A 20,336-nucleotide genomic window follows, 5' to 3' on the forward strand; every position below is an offset into this window, starting at 1 on the left:
GGGAGTTTTTTTTCAAAAATTGGAAAAGGGGTGAATGTTTTTTTTTTTTTGTTTTTTTTTTTTTTTTTTTTTGAGTGCTGACACCCCAAACCAGTAAATAAAAGAAAATGTAACTTAAGAATAAAAAAACATCATATAAAACATTCACTAAAACTGCTACTTATATTAAAGTTCCTTAGTTTATGATAAATGCATGACAGTAAGTATCCCTGCATTCCACATCCATGAAGCTGCATTACCTATTGTCTATTGACAATGCAGATTCTAACACATTTTCATCCATGACTGCCCTGTATTTAACTCCGTCCATAATCAATTCTGTCAACCTTCACAGTGTTTGCTCAAGAAAATTAGACACATAGCATGTTGTTGTCACAACCACATTTCACAACAGGTGGACTTAGGTGGACAAACACGTCTTGGTAGCTTAAAAACTGTACCAGTCTTTCAGTTTTTGAATGATTTATTGGTGCTGCTTTATAACTTAGCTGTGCTTTAAACTTGGTCTTCATGATGCTGTTTGTTCTCTAACAAGCCTGAACAGAGCCCTTTGTTTCATTTTTATTTATTTAAAAAAAATAATTGTTTCTCTTTTGTTATCTCTCTTAGGGTTTCCAAGTAAAGGGGGCTGATAGTACAAGCCAAAGAAACTTTTTTTTGCATCTTTTCATCTCACTTCCAAATAACGCACTGCATTGCATTTGTCAGTTACGCAAAATAAGTTGATGGTGGGGGCTGCAATGTGGCAAAATTGGAAAAGCTTTTGAGAGCATGAACACTACACGGCAGTGTGTTTTGTGCTATTTTTCTGCTTACATAAACAAAACAATGTTTTAATAGGCCTTCAGGAAGACCTCTGCTAGTAGAACTGGTAAACCCCTTTCAGAGATCCAGTAGGAATTGTGTGCTGCTGGATTCATAAATTGGAGAGCCAACACAAATGCAGGGGAGAGGTAGTAACCCGATAACATGAACATGCTTTCATAATCCCACACGAGCCCTCAAACAAATCCTGCGTGTGCAGATATAATCGGGAAGTGTGTCATCTCTGCGTCCATTTGTATCAAGGTCATGGCGGGTTAATGGATTCTGAAAACTAATAAGCTTGACCGCTTTCAAGTTCAGTGACAACAGGCAGTGGAAAGAGCCTGGGCTGATCCATAGATCTGTTTACTTGATTAATAATGCAATCAGGATTGATTACCTGCATTCATCCAGATCAAGAGGATAGGCTCCTCCTTTTGTGATCTCTGTCACAAAGCCACATGCTAGGACAGTGGAGCAATTTCCAGGAATGTTTGATCAGAGGCAACAAGAACCGTTACATCTTTAAACTAGTAAGGTTAATTCACACCTATATGCAACTCTTAAATTAGTTTTGTGTTTTTACTAATGTCCGATGTTCATGTACATCAAAATTAATTAACCTACAAATGATTAAAAAGAAATTGCTCCTCTTACCTGGATATGGTACGTTGAACCTGAGGTAAAGTCGGTGATCAGAGTCTCTGGTATATCCAGGTACTTGGTCACCTGTGTGAAAGTGGGATCGGGATACGGGCAAACCTCCTTGTACCTACAAAAAAATAAAATATAATTTTAAGAATACCATATTTCTGGATTTCACTTGTAAACACTATGAACTTAAAATGCAAAATTTTTTAATTTTTTTTGAATTTCCAAGATGATCTTACTGCTGTGTAAAGCAGTTGCCAATCCACTTGGATATCATTTTATGTGATTATTTTAATCATTCTATTTTATATTTAAGCTCAATTAAATAGTTCTATAAAATATGGTTTTACACACACACACACACACACAAAAAATGCATAACCTGATTTCATTGTATTTGTTTACTAAAAAAAAGCAACACATATTCCTGCTACTGCAAATATATTCTGAAAGATTGATCTCAATAGCTGTGTTGGGGACCCAAATAGCTTCACACTACATTTAGCCACTCACACACACATTGATATGCCAATGATGGTAAGTTACATTGTAGCCACAGTTGCCCAGGCTAACAGGAGTGCCATGCACCAGCACCAGGTTCAGATTTTTCTTTGTCTAAAAAGTTGAGAACTGTGCAATCATTTACCATTCACATGTATGCATTGTCTTTGTGCTGGTTTATCTGCATGAAATTAAATGCATTTGGAGTTTGAGTTTTTTACAGAAATATAAAAAAGTTCACAGCTAAGGTGAAAACTATGGTCAATCTTTAATTTCCACTCATGATTTGGAAGTAACAATAAGCCAATGTCATGTCATGTAATTGTTTCTTTACCAGAACATTATATTAGAGATAAACAAGTAGGCTTTATCTATAAAATCAGCAATTTTCATGTTTTGGATTTTAGCAAAAATAAAATGGATGTCAACTAAATGCTCAATAATGCGGAAGGGAAAAAAAAAATACCTGATGACATATCCATCTATATTGTTTGCATCAGATGGCATGGTCCAGGCTAGCAGAATCCCATTAGAACCAACAGCGTGTCCTCCAAGGGTCAGCGGAGGACCGGGAACTACAGGAAAGGAAGGCAGAGTGTGTGAAGTGGAGAACAGCAGCATCCAGTGTCTGTCATTAACAAGCCCAGCTGTGAATTAACTCAAGTTGGATCTCAAAGTTGAATATGTAGTTAGAATTTACTCACTCTATAAATTTTTCTAATAAATTACCGTCCATAGAAAGTGTTTTGTACGAATTTGAAAGATTAGTATCCTTACGGCAAAGTCTACTGACAAAGTACCAACTTTGTTTAAAGAGTAGTTCAATTGATCTTAGTGGAGGTGGTGTGTGTGTGTGTGTGTGTGTGTGTGTGTGTGGGAGTTTAAACATGTACATTTTATGTGGCTAAAGTCTGATGAATAGGGCTTCACACAGCAGTGGCATTTCACTGACATTCACTCCAGACGCATTCATCCAGGGGTTCAAAAGCTCCGGCTAAAGTTACCTAAAAGGAATTAAATAGTGGAGGAAGTGCACACATCCTCACGCGCTCTCTACCGCTCAGCTTCATCCTTTTCCCTCGTGTGTGTGCCATGTGCAGCGAATACATGAAGCAGCAGGGCAATAACACGAGGAGAGCCCGATTGTACTTGAAACCACTTAAATAAATCAGACAAATCCAACAATGAGCACTGATTGTAAAACCATCTCACCGCTCTGGTTGGTAATGATCATGCGACTGACTCCAGGGCTGCTTTTAGAAGAAGAGTCTGCAGAGACGGTCACCGAGTACTGTGTCCCAGGACTAACATCCACCACGTCAGCCTGTGGAAACAGCAAAAACACACCTGGTCCGCTGTCGTCTGTGCATGCACACGTCCTACAGCTGGGGTACCATTCGGGTTTCGGTATGGGCTTTTTCAATGGTTGTTTTGTATTAATCAAAAATACTATTTGTAGTGTTATCTCTGCAAAATAGTGCAGTGCATAAGTATTTCGCACTTCATAATCTTTCACGTTTAAGATCATTAAACCAATTTTTCTATTAAAAATATAGCCTGTGTAAGAACAAGATGCTGGTTTTTTTTTATTTCTTAAATTAAGTTGTTAAGTCATGAGTAATTGATAAACAATTATTCCACTTTTCTTGGAAAACTTGAGTTTTATTTTACTACTGGGCCCTGCTTAGAAAAGTTGAAAACAGAATTATGCGGACCACATGGAATAGACAAAAACTGTCACAGAAGCAACAGATCGGAACACAGTGCAAAGAAATTCAAAAACAGCCAAGAAGCAAACCCATTAATGTTCATCAGTCTGGAACTCGCTACAAAGCAAATTCTAAAGTTTTAAGACCTTAGTGAAGTGCAGTGAGAGGACAGCAAGAGGAGAAAACACAAAGTAGTGGGAAACCGTCCCACTACTTTGGTCTACCAAAATTACTCTGAGTGAATCAATAACCAATCAAGGAGGTCAAAGAAGAACCAATAACATCTAAAGCCCTGAATGTCTCACTTGTGGTCATGATTCCACAATAAGAAAGAGACTGAGCAATGAATGAACGCCAAGGAGGAATCCACTGTATATGAGCCACACAAGAATTGTAAAAAAAAAAAAAAAAAAAATATATATATATATATATATATATATATATATAAATAAAACATCAAGATGTTCCATCCACAAGACTTTCTAGAAAATACTCTGTGTACTGAAGAGACAAAAGTACAATTCTTTTCACCACCATCCAATGTAAAAACATTTCAAAAGGAAAAGATAAAGAATATTTTGTCAGGATTCTGGGTTGTTTAGGTTTTTGGATTTCCCCAGTGTTTGCATTTTTGATCAGTTTTTGTTTATTCGTGCTCAGCCTTAGTTATTCACGTTTCTGTTTCTGTCATCCTTGCCTTACTTTTTCCTTAGCTCTTGTTTATTAACTGATGCTTGGATCCCTCTGTGGTAGTTCCTTCTTTTGCATTTAGTTTGTTGTTCATTGATATTATTGGATTTATGTCTTGCCTTTTCCCCAGTTTGTGTTTATTCCTCCTCTGCTCCTCTTGCACCATTACACTCTCTCTCTCCGCCAGCCCGCCTGTCTGGCTTCCACTCTCAGTTGCAGCTTGTTTCCAATCAGTCAGCTGTCACTGGTCAGTAATCAAACTCCCCAGTACTTAAACTCCTCTTTCTTCTTCACTCCTTGCTGGTTTCTACTGTTTTCTCTCATCCTGCAGGTTTTTTCCTTCCATTGCTCCCTGCCTGATTCTTGCTATTATCCCTTAGTTGCTGTAAATACCTGTTCAGCTATTCTTATTGAAATATCTAACAGTCACTTGCTGCCTGTGTATCATGGGTCTAGTCACCACTAAAACTTTGGCATATTCAGAAGATGATAATTGTGATTGAGAGACAGAGCTGTCACCTTAAGCATTCATGGACATTGAATTGAAACAACTCTGCAAAGAAAAGTGGGCAAAAGAAAATCTACAATATTATAAAACAGTCTTATAATAAACTCATTCTAAGTTGCATGCAGAAGAAATTAAGGAAGAAATATTTGTTTAAAAGAACTAAAGGTCAGGACAACTGTTAAGAACAGTTGTACTTTAGTTAGAGGGATTTGTGTGTGGTATAATTGTTGTGAGGTGTTAAAACTGCTTCTCACAAAACATTTACTAAACAAATACAGCCAGGTTTGGTCATCACTCATTATTTTAAGTGTGTTGCTGTTTTGACTTTAATAGTGCTGTAAATTACAAAAGGTAAAGGTATAAAAAGCTTAACTTCCACCTACATTTTTTTTGGTCTACTGCTCATTGTGTTGCCATTGACAGGAATTAAAATATTGCTTATTAACTTGGGCGGTATTAGTATTTTGTTTCTTCTTTTCTAGGTTGTGTGTGTTTTAGACTGGTGGAAAGAAATGTTAAAATGATCAAAAATAAAAGCTGCAGTTTGTTTTTAATCACATGACCATCATGCATTCTCAATTACAGAGCCCACTTAGGCCTGGCAAGTAAAGCTGGCAATATATTTGTGGAAAGCTTTGCAGAAAAAAAGATTTGCACCAATTTGGTGCAGCTTGTTTTTAATTTTCTAACCAAGAGCAATCAGTATTTCAATATTCCCTTCAGAAATCTAAGCAACCACACTTAAACTAGGCATTTCTAAATCAGTACATGAAAATTCTGTATGTAACAGCTCTATCTGTAGATAAAAGACACTTTGGAATATTATATTATCAAGATCTACGAGGAGAAGAAGCATAACCGAAGGAAGAAGGCTGTAATAGATAAAAGAATATTATTTATTTCAAAAAGGCCCTGCTGAAGAGCAAAGTCAAAATGGGAAATCTGGAGAAGGACCGAAGGAAAACTTTGAACTGTACAATTAATATTCAATTAATTAGAATGTGTCCAATGAGGCAAGAAAAGCTTTATTAAGATGCTAAATTCATTTTCAAATTGTACTTTTCACCAGTCTTCACTCCCAAATGTACCAAAAACTAGTTTAATGGCCATGCAACTGTGCTTGATTGGTTAGCAAAGTGACCTCGCTTGGAACCCCATAATAGAGAACCTATGAGGTATTACAAAGAGGAAGATAAGAAAAATTAGAGCCCATAAAAATGACACTATTAGAGCAATATGGGCTTCCATAGTGACTAACTGATACAAAAAAGTGGTAATTCATGCTTTTACATGAGATACACTATCCTCTATTAAAATTTTAAGTCATATTCAATAGTTTAAAATTTTTTTATATTAAATACTTTGTTTTCTTCAATAACTTCCATACTGTGTGCCCCACTGACTAAAAATCTGTGTGAAAGGAGCTGGACATAGAAGACAAATATCCTCATTAACATAAAGATGCACATGGAGAAGTAGAAAAGGAGAAGCAGAAAAAGGAGAGGAGTCAATGACAAAAGATCTACTTTTCTTGGAAAAAAACGCGTTCAGGGGAAATGAAAAAGAAATATACATTTTTTGACGAAAACACAAATGTAAGGAAAAGCTAAATTAATATAAATTTTTTGATGACAGTGCATGTATGAAGGAATGGAAAAACAAAACATATAAATTACTTGACATCAACACATGTGCAAGGACAAGGAAAAACGAAATATATATTTATGCTTTTATTTCTTATTATGTCAGTTTTGGTCCTCCATACATGTACGTATACCCTGATCCTGCATTTAAGTACTAAATTATTTTATCCCTGACCTATCTGCTGTGTCTGTCTGTTTTTTATTCTCCAATGTTCTCTAACAAACCTGAGGCGTACACACAGGTGGATGCTATGGACTAAGTGACTTTTGAGGCCAGTTGTTTATACTGGACATATTTAGGGCTATCAAAGTAAAGGGCTTGAACTCAATGTCAAAAACATTTTCCTTACACTTTCTAAATCTTGTTCTTGATGGTGTCTTGGTCTATGACATTTCAGTAAAACATTTCAGTAAAACTCAACGCAGCTAAAAACACAGTTGTTAGCTGTGTTGTTGCAAATGATGAAATATGTGAAAAACTGCAGATATTAAGAGGGGAATTCTTACCTGTGAGTACACCTTTCCGAGTTTGACTGTGAGCATTAAAATTGCTGAGAAGAACAACATACTGCAGGGTATTGGAGTTAGTTTTTGTTTAGCCACAGCAGGTCAAAGCCCTTCTCAGTATGTCTGTGTCCAGTCTTAGTGGATAAAAGTTAGCGGTAGAGAACAACTTAAAGCATTGGTCGTCTAGACACTGGGTGAAAATAATAATATCTTGATCTTGAGGTATTCCAAAATTTTTGTAAATCCTTTGATTAGCACAAGGCTAAAGCTATACCTCTTGTCTCTTTGCCTCTTTTGGGAGAGTTGCTTAAGTTAATGAATGATTCAGAGCTGAGCTCATGAAGCTAACTTAATAAATAATGCGATCCATTACTCAGCCCTACGCTGTGTTTTATCTCCATGCGTGTGTATGCATGTGTGTGGTGTGTAAGGTTACATTTTGGGAGATACTGGATACCTGGCAGTCGGTATGGGGTGGGACTTGGTTGAATGGGAGGAGAGATGCTTCACTGTGCACAGGGATATGTTTATCTGCACTAAATTCTCAAAATTAAAAAAAAAATGTAAAAGAAAAAAAAAACCCCTCAACATTCAGCGAAGTGACTGTGCTAACACCTATTAGAAAAAAAAAAAAAAAACACTGTATATTTCCTATGATTTCATTTAAAGTGTGTGTACCTGAATGTATCCATCGTAGGTAGGGTGAATGGTCACTGCACCATGGTCTGGCACCAAGTTAACTTGGTAGCGATCCACACACCCCTCTGCTTGCAGCCAGCGTAGTGAGAATGCACGTCCAGAACTGCTGACCAAACGCACACCCCTCACAGGCTTTGGCACTAATAAGAAACATAAATATAAGAAACGGGGTCAGAGTGGAGGAGAACGTTTCTGTCATTTAATGTAGACTCGTTGAGGTCGGGCATGGTTAACTGGGAGACTAATTGGCGAAGCCCTTGACATAACTACCTGTGGTGACAGTCAGAAAAGCAGCACTTCCTGCTGTCTCCCCTCTCACTCTCTTGGCGCTCACGTTGTAGCTGCAACCATCCAGCAGGCCTGTAACCACAGCAACCTGCTCCCCTTTCGGTATTATGAGTGTTTGTGTGATCGAAGCGCCGGCCACGGTCACTCTGTGAAAGTCAAACTCTCCGGGCGCCCCGTCCCAATGCACAGATATGGATGAAGAATCCACTTTATCTAAATGAAGTCGGCATAATCCCGCAGGGCCTGGGAGACAAATCTGAAATTAGGACATTTTTCAAATATTTTTTTAGAGAAATTCCCTGAGTTATAGACTAGGCCAGGGTGTGCATTTCTGTTGCTTACGTGTGCTGAACTCTCTGTTTGCTGCATAGCTGCTGTCTGAGCCCAGGACACTCTGAATGCTGACACCGTAGTCTGACCCTGGGATCAACTCTCTGATCTCATAGCTTGTGCTCTCAACAAACACTCCAGTCCACAATTTCCTGTCCACGGACAACAGACCGAATGCAAGCTGCCGAAGAGAACTTCAGTGTTAGAATTTTATTTAAAAAAATAATCTTTTAACAAATGACAGTGAAAATGTTAGTTCTGTGTACTCTTGATTCAAGATTTTTTGAACAATCCATCTTTATTTTAATTGCTTTTTTTTTTTTTTACATTGTGCTTAGTTATTGTTCTTGGCTGAATCTGAAGGTCATATATCTTTAAAGGGTTGTAACCAGATCCTTAGTGTGCCAACAGCGGTTACCTGGCAACCACTTAATACTTGCAGGTCACAGCTGAGTGTTATATTTTGACATAGATGTTTAGGAATACCAAATACACCAGGATTATTTTTTCTTGAAGTCATAAAAGTTGGATTATCTTCTGTGAAATTCAAGTGAATTCTTGGACAGATTCGGCAGATTCAACATCTCACCTTGTACTTGTCTACCTGTCCTGCTGGCGGCCTCCAGGTCAGAAATACAGACGTCACTGGGTGCTCTGATGTAACCACTTGCTTTGGCATCCCTGGAACTGGAGACAAGAAATATGTTCATATTGAAAATGTGAAAATGCAAAGATAACACATTTGTGCAGGCAGACAGTTACCTCTTGCGAATGTAGATTTAAAATTATCACCCTTGAACCAAGAAGTTTGTGTTGGATAGGATATGAGAGCTATCTCTCATAAGATAATAAAAAAGGCAAAAAAAACACAATTTTTTAAAAAAAAAAAAAAAGTGATCTGCTTCCATTTAGTTCTTTTTTTATTGCTTTTTATTTTCCATTAGGATTACAGCTACAGACAATCCCTAATATTTTTTCCCATGTTTTCACTGGTAATTTGGGCAATTTATCTCTGAGTGATGAGCTTCGAAGTTTCGAAGCCTCAAGGATTCCTTTCCATCACCCTAATTTTTAGCTCCCTCCACAGATTTTCTCTCAGATTCTAAATTCCAGTCAGACAAACCATGTTGGTAAAATCACAAGATTACTTTAAGCCAGAATCTGCCAGACGTATATGTAATTTTGGGCTTTGCTGTACACCTGCAGATTTTAACAGACACATTTTAACTCACGTGTATACAGAATTACAGTAGAAGGTTTACTTCTCCTCTCCCCATTGGTGGCAAACACCTCAACCGTATACTTGGTACCAGGAATAAGACCTTGGAAATTGTATGATCTGTAAACAAACATGCACACACACACACACACACACACATTGCTTTGGCAGTCAGTCTTTTAGGGAACAGGTTTCAGTCAGCGATAACAACTCTGGGTTCATATTAATTTTGATTGTGGCAGAATGAGAAGAGACTGGCCTGCGCTCCTGATGAGAAATGATCAGCTCCTGAATGGTTGTTGTGTTTTTGATAGACAGAATGAATGAGCTCAGCAGTCCTCTGGCGGTACTCCAGCTAATGCATATGGATGATGTTGTTTTATTGACGAGTGAAACCTCCACTTGGCCAGGAACTGCCACATCAAAAAGCAAAGCATGTGGTCGTTATAGAAAAGGAAGATGAACTGTTACAATGTGTGTGTGTTTGTGTGCACGCACGCGCATGCGTGTGTTTACCTGCAGTGATATTGATTGAGACTGGTGGACTGTCAGCAAAGGACTCCTTCTCTGCCCGTACAGCAAAGTGATAGAGTGAACCTGGTGTCAGACCAGAAAACACTGCACTCTGACTGAATACCTTCTGTACCTGTAACACACAAATCAAATAGGCCAATGCTGTAATAATTACAGTAGAGAACTAATTACTGAGGAACAAAACATTGTATTTGTGTCCATATTGAAATGTTATGCATAAAAACATGCAATCAGCTAATCATAGAAATCCAACAATGACAAAAGGGGCATTGCATAATGCGGGTAATAATCCATTTTTACAGATCTGCTTCCAAACATGAGAAAACATTTACATTTTCTATTCATTCATTCATTTATTTATTTACTTATTTATTTATTCACCTTGAGTGCCTGGTCACAGTTGTGGCAGATGACCTCGTAGCTCTGACCCTTTCCTGGTGCTGGATCCCAAAGCAGCTCTATGGATGTGTCCGTCACCGCTCCTTCCCTCACTCTGCTGGGTGGAACCAGACCTGAAATCAAACACATCATCACAAAACACGCACTAGAGCATTGTAATTTTTCTTATAACACACTGAAAAATATTAAAGGAAAAACAAACAAGATAAATACTTTTTGTGCAACATTTAAAGCAAAAAGAGTAACTTTTATTTTATGTTTAAAGAAAAATAAATCTTTTTTGTCTGTGAAACAGCCCCCTGGTTTATAATAAGACATATCTTGTAAATTGTACTGCTAAGTCTTACAACACATAGCAAAACCTAAAAAAAAAAGAAAATGCGTATTTCCATTATTTTCTAAATCCTCTATCATTCTATCACTTCACTCCAAATCTTCAAAGATATGAAGCAGATGTGATCCGCTCCCAAGATTAGGCCAGATTAAATTTTAAATCTGGTTAGTGACAGTTGCATGAAATGATGAAGCAAAAAAAAAAAAAAAGAAAAGAAAAAAGACTGGTGCCAAATATAGATGGTGACAATGGTGTACCGGGTGCAATTTATTTTTCTATCTAGTTGTCATGAAAGCACACGTAGAAACTATAAAACATATTTTTATTTGACACTTAATCTCAGTCAAATGTAGCAGCATCAGTCAAATGTTGCAGTATCATGTGTCTTGTATCACAGTTGATTTCATGTGATATGAGATTTCTTTCCAATCACAGGAAAGGTGAGATTTTTAAATTCAATGGAACTGGCAAATATTGTGGCAACAGTGCTTTTCTTATGCAACAGCAAAGACGCGTCAAGCTTTTACGCAGAACCTAGAGTTTTATGTGTTAACTCCAAAATGATATACACTCGGTAGCCAAACGTATTTGCTCATCTTCCTTTGCACACACTTGAATTTGAATGACATCCCATTCAAATAAGATGTTTGCCCTGCATTTGTAGTTTTAACATTTTCAGCTCTTCTAGGAACGATGTCCACAAGGTGTAGGAGAGTCTTTATGGACATTTTTTTTTAATCAATCCTGCAGAAGTGCATTTGTGCGGTCAGACACTAATGTCTGACAAGAAGGACAAACTCTCATTTCCCATTCTAATTAATCTCTAAGGTGTTCTGTTGAGTTGGATAGACCAAACTCGCTTATCCATGTCTTTTTTCAATCTTGCTTTGTGCTCAGCCACTTTAGACACGAAGGACTCATTCATAAGGTTATTTAAAAGCCCTGGTATGACGAAACATTAAGATTTCCCTCCGCTAGAGTTGATGGATCAAGCCCAACTCCTGAAAGAGAGCAGCACACCATAATTCTGCCCTCATTTTGAGATTCAAAGATTCCTCCAATACACATGAAAGAATCAAAACCACACTCCAGGTATGTTTTTGATATGAGAAATTTAAAATTTTTTACATAATTCTCCCAACTGCCAATAAAGCTGTTTATTTTTTTGCTAGAAGTGCCAATATGTGTAGAACCATCTTCTCTGAAATAGATTTAGTGAACTACATGTTGTTGTTTTTTCTGAATAAGATAATGCTATAATGAAAGATGAATTTATTTTAAAGATTTTTACCCATCATTACCAGGTATATCAAAAAGTGTGGGGGGAGTTGTAAAATTAGTTTGGTCATTTTTTTTTTTTTAAGTAAAAAACATACATGGAGTGAAAAAAACAAAACAAAATATTGTTATTGCTGGTAGGCAACTTACTTGTTTTAATAGGACGGGTGTAGAACGGTGGCCCCACTCTCTCCTTAACAGTGCTGTACACACTGAGTTGGTACTGTGATCCTGGAGTAAGGCTGCTGATGGTTGCAATGAAAATGCCAGTGGGGAGGGAATGCCAGTCACAAGTGTAGTCACACAATTCCTTACATGTCCTGTTGCAAACGCCAAGACACGAACACACTTTCACCCCATCAATCAGACCCACCCGTGGAGGCTGAACATACAGCTGTGTGTAGTTTGTCCCCACAGTTAGAGGGACTGCCACCTGCACAGGCATTGGAGCTGCATCCACAGAGACAAACACAAGGGTTTAAAACACCTTTTATAAATGGCTTGTATTATCATGGGTTGCATTTTTGTTTCTCTCACCTGTGGTGTAGACAGTAATGGACCTCTCGCTTCTGTCATTTCCCCTCATGGCAACGACTGCTACTTCATATGTGTGACTAGGAGTAAATGTGCCCAAATTGACACAAATGGATTCATCTTTTCCGAGTCCATCAGCGCTGGAGCCGTTTATCCATAGCGAAGAAGCAGCAGGACTATTAAACGACTGGATTGTCACGTAATATGCATCTGGAGGATCGCTAGGCGGAACTGTCCAGCAAGCTGACAGGCGGTCATTCTTGCTAAACGTCACCAGATCAGCAGGAGGCTTTACCGCTAAGGGATACACAGAAAGCATTATTCTTTTTTTTTTTCAGCAGTAAATTTAAGCATACGAAAATGTAAATATCTAAAAGTAAACTCTGTTTGAAAATGTTTTCTTGATTTTTTTTTATTTATTTTTTTTTTATATCAATCATGATCAAAGTGATCCTGACGGGGCAACTTGTTTCCCTCTGCAGGAGAACTACAGCTTCAAAATATGTTTATTTTCCAGCAAGACAATGACCTGATGCATGCAGATAAAGCTACGCAGAAAGAGTTTGAAGACAACAAGGTGGATATTCTGGAGTGGTCGACTGAGGCCTACTCACAACCACCCTGCGTTGTCAACAGTGCATCAACGAAATACCATTTAATATGCAGTCTTTTATTATAAGTTAAATGCTTTTATCATTATATTTTTGCAGAACTCACTTTTCAGTTTGAAATTGAAGAGGATATGTTTTATTTTATCGTCAAAATATTTTTTATAGGCACTGTATTGTAGTTATGCTAGCGATGCTAATTACTAAAATAGGAAGCCAAGGGCAGTTGAATTTATCCAATATCCTTATTTTAAAATAAAAGTAAAAATACAGATTTTTAATGAAAATCCTCTCTCAAACAACACATTTCTCCTCATTCTACTGATGGGTGGTCAACACATCACTGTGGTTTGACAAAAAATATTAGAAACAGTGTTTTATATCTTCCTACAATATAGTTGTTAAAGAGAGATCTAGATTGGCTAAAATCTGCATGTCAAAGACTTACAAAAAACTTGAGATTGGAAGTTATGCACACAATTCTAACAAGAGCCTCTTTAACATGGACCTTTATGAAAGCAATAAATTCAAAATTCAAAAATAAAGAAATTTAATTCTGCATAGATATCCATTATGTTACGACACAATTCTGTGCAAAACTCTGGAGCTAACTTCTCATTTCTTGACATTTTGCTTCCAAGAATCACAATGTACTATTTTGAACCACTTTTGAGCAATATTAAAGCTGTCATAATTTTTTGGATAACATTTTTTTTCCCAAAGGCCTTTTTTGTAACAGTTATTGCCTTTGTTTCAAACATGCTTACCAGTCCGCACAGTTAGAGGTGCCTGACCGCAACTCCATATTCCAAACTGTGCAATTGTGAAGACTTGAATTCTGTATCTCGTGTAGGCGTCAAGTCCTCCAATCATAGCTGTGTAGAACCACTTCCTGTTGGTCCCATAGACCCTGGAGATGTTGCTAACTTCTCTCTCCTGTCGCAAGGACACATCTTCACAGTGTACAGCAAATGTCCATCCAGCCGTGCACTGAGTGTCCGGCAGCATCCAGTGTAAAGTAATGTGACTAGCCGTTATCGATCCAACAGAGATGTTTTGAGGAGGAAGCGGTCCTGCAGGCATAAATATTCCACGTTAGCACGTATTTGCATAATGTGTTTGTTGCCTACGTATGTGATAAGTTGTCAGCAGACTCACTCATGTATGCGGTCTGTGTTTGTCCCAAGATCCAGCTGAGGCCAGCATGGTGGGAGACCCGAAGGGTGAAAAAGTAAATGCTCCCCGGGGACAAACCTGTCACAGTTACCCCTCTGGAGGAGTGAAGAATCGGAACTTTGACTGTTTTTCTGAAACTCGACTGGGTTTTCCTCCCGTTTCTCCCCTCTGACTCCTTGCATCCATCTTCTTCACCGTGACCCGAAAGGGCATTTTCACTTTCTCTATACTGGAGGAATATCTCAAAAGATGAAGAATGAGTAGAGCGCAGGGGTGAAAGGTCACTCCATCGAAGCTCTACATGCTGGTCTGTCACCTGAGCCAGGTCGAATGAAAATGATGCAGGAGTTGAAGGAGCTGTTAGATGGGAAAATAGATATGTGAATGACTGAAGAGGCATATAAGTCACCTAAGAGTTAATTGTTTTACAGCTTAGTGTTGTTCCTAGTTCTTATTAACTGTAAGTGACACAAGAAAGTATGTGCTTAAAGTACATGTATGTCATATTTTAGAGGTAGAAAAAAAAATCCAACATTTGAATAAATCAAAGAAGAGTCATAAGTAATTTTAAAACAAACTTTATGAAGCAAAACATTTCAGCCAGATCAGAGTTAGTGTGCTGGTAAGATTTGGAGCACAAGTTTTATTTGTTGTGTGGTTAATTACAGGAAGACTGCGCTTGTAGATCCCTCTACAAAGTGCTAGTTTGTTTAGTCTCCAAGCTACAGTTCTAAAAGAAACACCTTATCACTTCACTCTTCCTCAATAAATTAAAAGATGACTCTTCATTATCTAAAATCAACTTGGAGCGGAAGACTTTATCTCTGCTTTTGCCTTGGATGGAGACTTTCATGTAATGATGCCTATGTTCGAGGCTCCAGACATAGGCATCATTGCTTTTTGTTTCACATTTTTCTCAATTCCTGTCATGGAAATAAATGTAAGTATCACAAGCAACAAGCATGAAGAAATCTGAAGAGGAAAAATTGTAAAAATGATGATACAGGTCGTTAAGCGATATTCAGTAGAATCAGCAGGATTTGGTTAGTAGAGAAGCACTGTGTACGCAATTTACTCTGGTATTGGCAGATGAATGGCAAAGTGATGTCACAGAAGAAAGGAGTCAGGAAGTAGCCCGGTCCCGTAGCATTCCTCTGAAAAGCAAAACAGTCCGTCTGACTGGCTGGCAGCAGAGTCATAGTGTTTGTCTGATTATATGGCGAGCCATCAGACCAGAGTGGGAGGCCTTCCTCCTGTTGGGAGATGGGGAGACATTATGTGCTGAATGGACCTAACCACTAATTAATGCATCAAAAACAAACCTCCTCTTTAAGGAGGAACTGCAGGCATGAAGCTTTTACGGTTTGTAAAGCAAACTAATCTTGCCCGCTTCCTAAAACTTCAGTGACAACTTTGATGCTTTCAAAATGGCAGCATCTAATTTCAACTGTCTAGTAATTCAATTTTATATAGTTGATTTGTTGAATGGAAATAAGTGCCAAAGACTCTTGTTTTGTGCTTAAAATGACTAGAATTAAATTTTGAGAACCTCAGTCCGGTTGAGAACATGTAGCAAAACATGTAGAACTACAACCACTGAGACTTAGATGATTTCATAGAGAGGAACTGGCAAAACATTCAATGTCCATGTGAAGAAAGCTGGCACATGAAGCCAAAAGATTTTCAGATCATGTTGTTACAGTGAAAAGGGTGTTTTACAAAATATTTACTCTGGGGATAAATACAAATGTAAATGATAATTTTCAGCCTATCATCTTAAAACACGTTAAAATAATTTTTGTATTCTTTTCCATAGCACTTCACGATTCTTCATTACTTTGTGCTTGTCTGTCATATAAACTTACTATAGTATACACTGAAGTCATGTTTTTGGTTTGTTTTGATTGTAATGAAAAGTGATGAAATTTAAATGTAATGCAATGTACTTTAGATTTTTTTTTTTTTAATGAACAGTTTCCCAGCTTTAGTATTTTTCATTGTTAAAAGATGTTAAACTTTATTCACAGAAATACATGTGCCAAACTAAGAATTTAACTGAACTCGTCAAATTAAAAGTAAATATAAAATATACTTTGGTTGGGCTAAAATTCAGAGCTTTATGTATTTAGTTGTGTGAAAAAAAATATCTCAGCCTTATCGTTGAAGTAAATGTATGCTTATATTCTATATTTGTGTCCTAAATTTCATGTCTCAAGGCAATGTAAGAATCCCAGAATCAAAGACATGATCTGCACTGTTCAGGGTTTTCTGTAGGTTTCTTAACAAACCTATGTTTTTACATTCCACATTCCAGAACCATGTTTATGTAAAACAGGTTACCTGTTGGTCATTAAGTCCTGTCCACAGCAACAGCAGGTGGTTGTCGCTCTGGAGGTAAGAAGATACAAACAGCAGATCTTCCGTGGTCTTCAGGTCGGCCAGGTGGCTTCCCCCCACCAGGTGTGTGCAGCTGCTCAACGCATCACTCCAACTCAAACCTGATCTCCTCACAGTGTAGCAACTCCTCCCATTGGCCAACCACCCATCTGGACACTGATCTGCAGCCAGACATTATCATAAGAACGGAGCACACTGGTAAGCCTCCAAACAGTCAGCTTTCTGGCTAAAGATGAAGCTGCTGTCTTGTGATTCTTGGAGAGTACAATACCTGTTTCCACAAAAATCCTGAGTTTCTGCATTAGTGTGATGCCAGGATGAGGGAGGAAAATGGCCACCGTGACTTCAACCATGTAATGTGTGCCAGGCTGGAGATTTTTTATTGTGAACTTGGAGTGGATCACCGAAGAGCTTCTGCTATAGATTCCAGTGACAGACCGGGTGTGCATGTTGTATAGAGTCAAGGTGGAAATGCTCTGCTGTCTGTGAAGTGGTTCCCATTTCAACTGGGCAGTAGACTTGGTGCTGGATGCACAAAAAGAGGAAGGGGATACTGGAACTGGAGAGACAAACATGATTAACCTCATCTTTACAAATAAACTAAACCGATTTAACAGGAAAACCACTGTCTGTGTAGAAACCAATTAAATGTAACACAAACATTCCTTTAAGTCTACAGTTTAGAGACACTCACTGAAGTGAAAGGTCTTTGTCTCCAGCACTGAATCGTTCCTTCTTGCTCTCAGCACGATGCTGTACCCCCTATGGTCGTCACTCGTATGTAATCGTATCCTGCAGTCAGGAGAGCATGCTGAGCGATCAATGCGCTTTGAGAAGATCTGCCAGAAATGTTGAGATTGAGAAATTAAAATACCCCCATTGTAAAAGATGGAAATGAGAATAAATTGAGCTCCTGGATTCCATATGTTAAAGAGCTCTTCTTACCAACAGGCTACCTGCAGGCCTGCAGGTGACTGTGTAGCTGTCTGCCTCTGAGTTAGAGGGGAAGGATTCAAATGCAACTTCAATCTCAACAGGATGTGAATGTTGGTCACAGGTCAACAAAACTACCTGTAATTTTCACAAAAGTAACTATTGGTGCAATGCCGTACAAAGGTCTTGAACAGTTTGTCACATTGCGACAACTTTGTGTTATTTCATCATTTGCTTTGATAGACCCACACAAAGTAGTGCATAATTGTGGAGTGGAAGGAAAAAAAAGGGTTTTCTTTAAAAAGATTTTGTGGCACTAGCAGCCTCTATTGACAAAAATCAGACAGGAAATGAGCAGAGAAGGAAACAGCGAAGGTCCCAAGGTTAGGATTTGAACCCCGGAGTCTTCACTTTTCATTTTATAATCCTGTTTTGTTGATTTTACAGATGGCAGCAAATTCTAAAATAAGCAATCTGCTATGTCTATTAGGTCCTTTTCAGAATTAGAATTAATTTAACTCTTTCAGAACTATTTTAGCTTATTATTTACTGCTTTGTGATCAAATATGTCCACAGAAATCACACATACGCACACAAAAAAAAATGGTTGTAACCTCACAACTTGTGAAAAACTTGTGAAAAGTGCAAACTAATTCTTTGACATTAGAAAATGTTGAGGCAAAGAAGCAAAAAATATATATACGTAATAATCTTACCTGCCATAAACTGCAAAGCAGAAACAGATGCTTTGTTTGAGTCATTGGGAATCACTTTCAAAATAATCATACATCCCACAAGAGTCTCCTTTCATTATCAGTCACCTAGAGCAGAGTGCCTTCATCAGTCCAATCCGAATGGTGTTTCCAGCCATTGATGGGCTTTATATGAAAACCCATTGAAGCTGTTGTATGTAAGCATCTCCTGTGGAAAGTCCCATGCTATCCAAGTCGCTGACGCACAGTGAATGTCAAGTTCCCTGGGTGGAATGATTTATTTTCTAAAACTGTCTGGAAGCTACAACTTTGTTCTAAATTACCTTTATGCAGCATCTAAATTTTAAATTTAGCATGTACAAATGAGTAAAGGTTTCACACAAGAAGCATTAAGTTTCTCGTTAGCTGGAGGAGGAGGGGGAGGACGCATAAAGGTATTTGGTGTCTGAAGGTGGGAGTTTGAGAATTTGTTAGTCTTAGCCAATTCACTCTGCCTCCTTGTTGAGATTAAAAACAATTCACCATGACAACCAGGAGGACACAGGGTGCTGAGCTGCAGAACATGTGGTGCAGAGGGCGTCGGGATTGGGATGTGCTCGTTGGAAAAAAGGCTGCAGTTATTTACAATATTATCCAGCCTCCAAAGCTGAAATTTATCTGTCACCCTATTCAGAGTTTGAACCGGTGGCCCATACTGAATGACAGTAATGATCAAAAAAAGATAAATAATTGACAGATAAAAAAATATCAACTTCCATGTGTGTATAATAAAGAGGATGCATGCAATGAAAAGTGTTATCTGGGCTCATTAACTGAGACATAAGCACTATCAAGTCCTTTATTACACAGATTTACTTTTAAAAAAAAACAAAAAAAAAAAACAACTGCTTAAATTTTCTATAGAACCACACCACAAAGTTATATTTATCAGATAATGCAAAGAAAATGCCAATTTATAATCTGAATACAACATTGGTATCAATGTAGGAACTGCTGTTTTAACCTATTAGCTGTTGATATGCAGAAAAAAAATGCACAACTAATCTGGAAGCCCAAGTAAAACTGACAGGGGTTCACAGAGCTGGTTTTAATAAAATACACAACTAAAGTGCAGACAAAACTACTGGAAGACTCGCATCAATAATTCTATCAAAACTGCGACACAAGCCAGTCGGCTATCATAAAAAAGTAAAATAAAATAAAATAAAAATGGCTGTTTTTTATTCATGGTTGGCCAGTTTTACAATATTAATCCAAATGCACCCCCCAAAAAATAATTTTATGTTGGTCACACACTTATTCATATTTCTAGTTCCATTGGCAGGAACAGTCAAGAGGTTCCTGGAAGTTGTAGTCCACCATGCTGGCGTTCCGAGAGCAGTACAACGAGACGGTCCGTGTTTGTAGTCCACTCTCACGGCAGCACTTACAGAACCTTGCGTGACTGTTGATGTTAAAGTTGAATATGGTGGCAGATGGACATTTTCCATCACATGAATACACTGTAACCTGGAAGGAAAGGAGCAAAACCTGATGAGGACACAAGTGGGAAGTTGGGAACACATCGCTGTCGTTTTAAAATATTTTTTCACCAATCACTCCGTGTCATTCTATATTTGCGCGTTTCATTTAGTGGCTCTTACTGGTGCGTTGCTCCTGCAGTCGTCCTTCCTAATGGTGGTCCGAATGGCCACACGCTTACACGTCTTCCCATCCTCTTTACCTGGGTGTTTTGATAAGGAGTTCATATTCGTACATCAAACAGTGATCAAAACCGGTCACATAAAAAAAAAAAAAAAAAAAAAAAAAAAAACTTTATAAAAAAAAACCCAAAAAAGGGGGGGATGGGACCGGGACCAATTCATTTTATAACCTTGGGTT

General features: G+C 38.0%; 3 protein-coding genes across 6 annotated transcripts in view; all 3 read right to left on the reverse strand.

Moving 5' to 3' along the window:
• ptprq (protein tyrosine phosphatase receptor type Q) overlaps positions 1-9,700 on the reverse strand; it is a 45,440-nt gene extending 35,740 nt beyond the window's left edge. For 3 of the 4 annotated variants that reach the window (XM_015018313.1, XM_015018312.1, XM_015018310.1), the window contains exons 1-8: positions 9,563-9,700; positions 8,920-9,017; positions 8,343-8,511; positions 7,983-8,243; positions 7,692-7,852; positions 3,169-3,280; positions 2,423-2,531; positions 1,462-1,576 (exon numbers count right to left, since the gene is read on the reverse strand). In XM_015018313.1, coding sequence (XP_014873799.1) covers positions 1,462-1,576; positions 2,423-2,531; positions 3,169-3,280; positions 7,692-7,852; positions 7,983-8,243; positions 8,343-8,511; positions 8,920-9,017; positions 9,563-9,683 — 1,146 coding nt within the window. In that variant the 5' untranslated portion in view covers positions 9,684-9,700. Of the gene's footprint in view, positions 1-1,461; positions 1,577-2,422; positions 2,532-3,168; positions 3,281-7,013; positions 7,318-7,691; positions 7,853-7,982; positions 8,244-8,342; positions 8,512-8,919; positions 9,018-9,562 lie in introns of those variants that run through there. The other variant, XM_015018314.1, reaches the window with a different exon arrangement.
• A 20-nt stretch (positions 9,701-9,720) lies between these two features.
• Positions 9,721-18,847, reverse strand: LOC106937018 (uncharacterized). The gene is made up of 13 exons (XM_015018308.1): positions 18,459-18,847; positions 17,755-17,880; positions 17,504-17,648; positions 17,081-17,368; positions 16,753-16,970; positions 15,488-15,665; positions 14,395-14,769; positions 14,004-14,309; positions 12,632-12,925; positions 12,245-12,544; positions 10,465-10,595; positions 10,066-10,195; positions 9,721-9,962 (listed from the first exon to the last, which is right to left on the reverse strand). Exons 1-13 carry the CDS (start codon positions 18,501-18,503, stop codon positions 9,721-9,723), a joined length of 2,778 nt encoding a protein of 925 aa, XP_014873794.1. The 5' UTR covers positions 18,504-18,847.
• A 468-nt stretch (positions 18,848-19,315) lies between these two features.
• Positions 19,316-20,336, reverse strand: part of otogl (otogelin-like) — a gene marked incomplete at its 5' end in the record, with an annotated part of 26,650 nt that continues 25,629 nt past the window's right edge. The window contains 2 exons of the mRNA XM_015018309.1: positions 19,316-19,964; positions 20,099-20,178. Of these exons, the coding sequence (XP_014873795.1) occupies positions 19,764-19,964; positions 20,099-20,178 (281 nt within the window). The remainder of the gene's footprint in view (positions 19,965-20,098; positions 20,179-20,336) is intronic.

Source organism: Poecilia latipinna, unplaced genomic scaffold (assembly GCF_001443285.1).
Source record: "Poecilia latipinna isolate Pla-1442-1.1 unplaced genomic scaffold, P_latipinna-1.0 Scaffold2263, whole genome shotgun sequence".
In the NCBI taxonomy this organism is placed as follows: domain Eukaryota; kingdom Metazoa; phylum Chordata; class Actinopteri; order Cyprinodontiformes; family Poeciliidae; genus Poecilia; species Poecilia latipinna.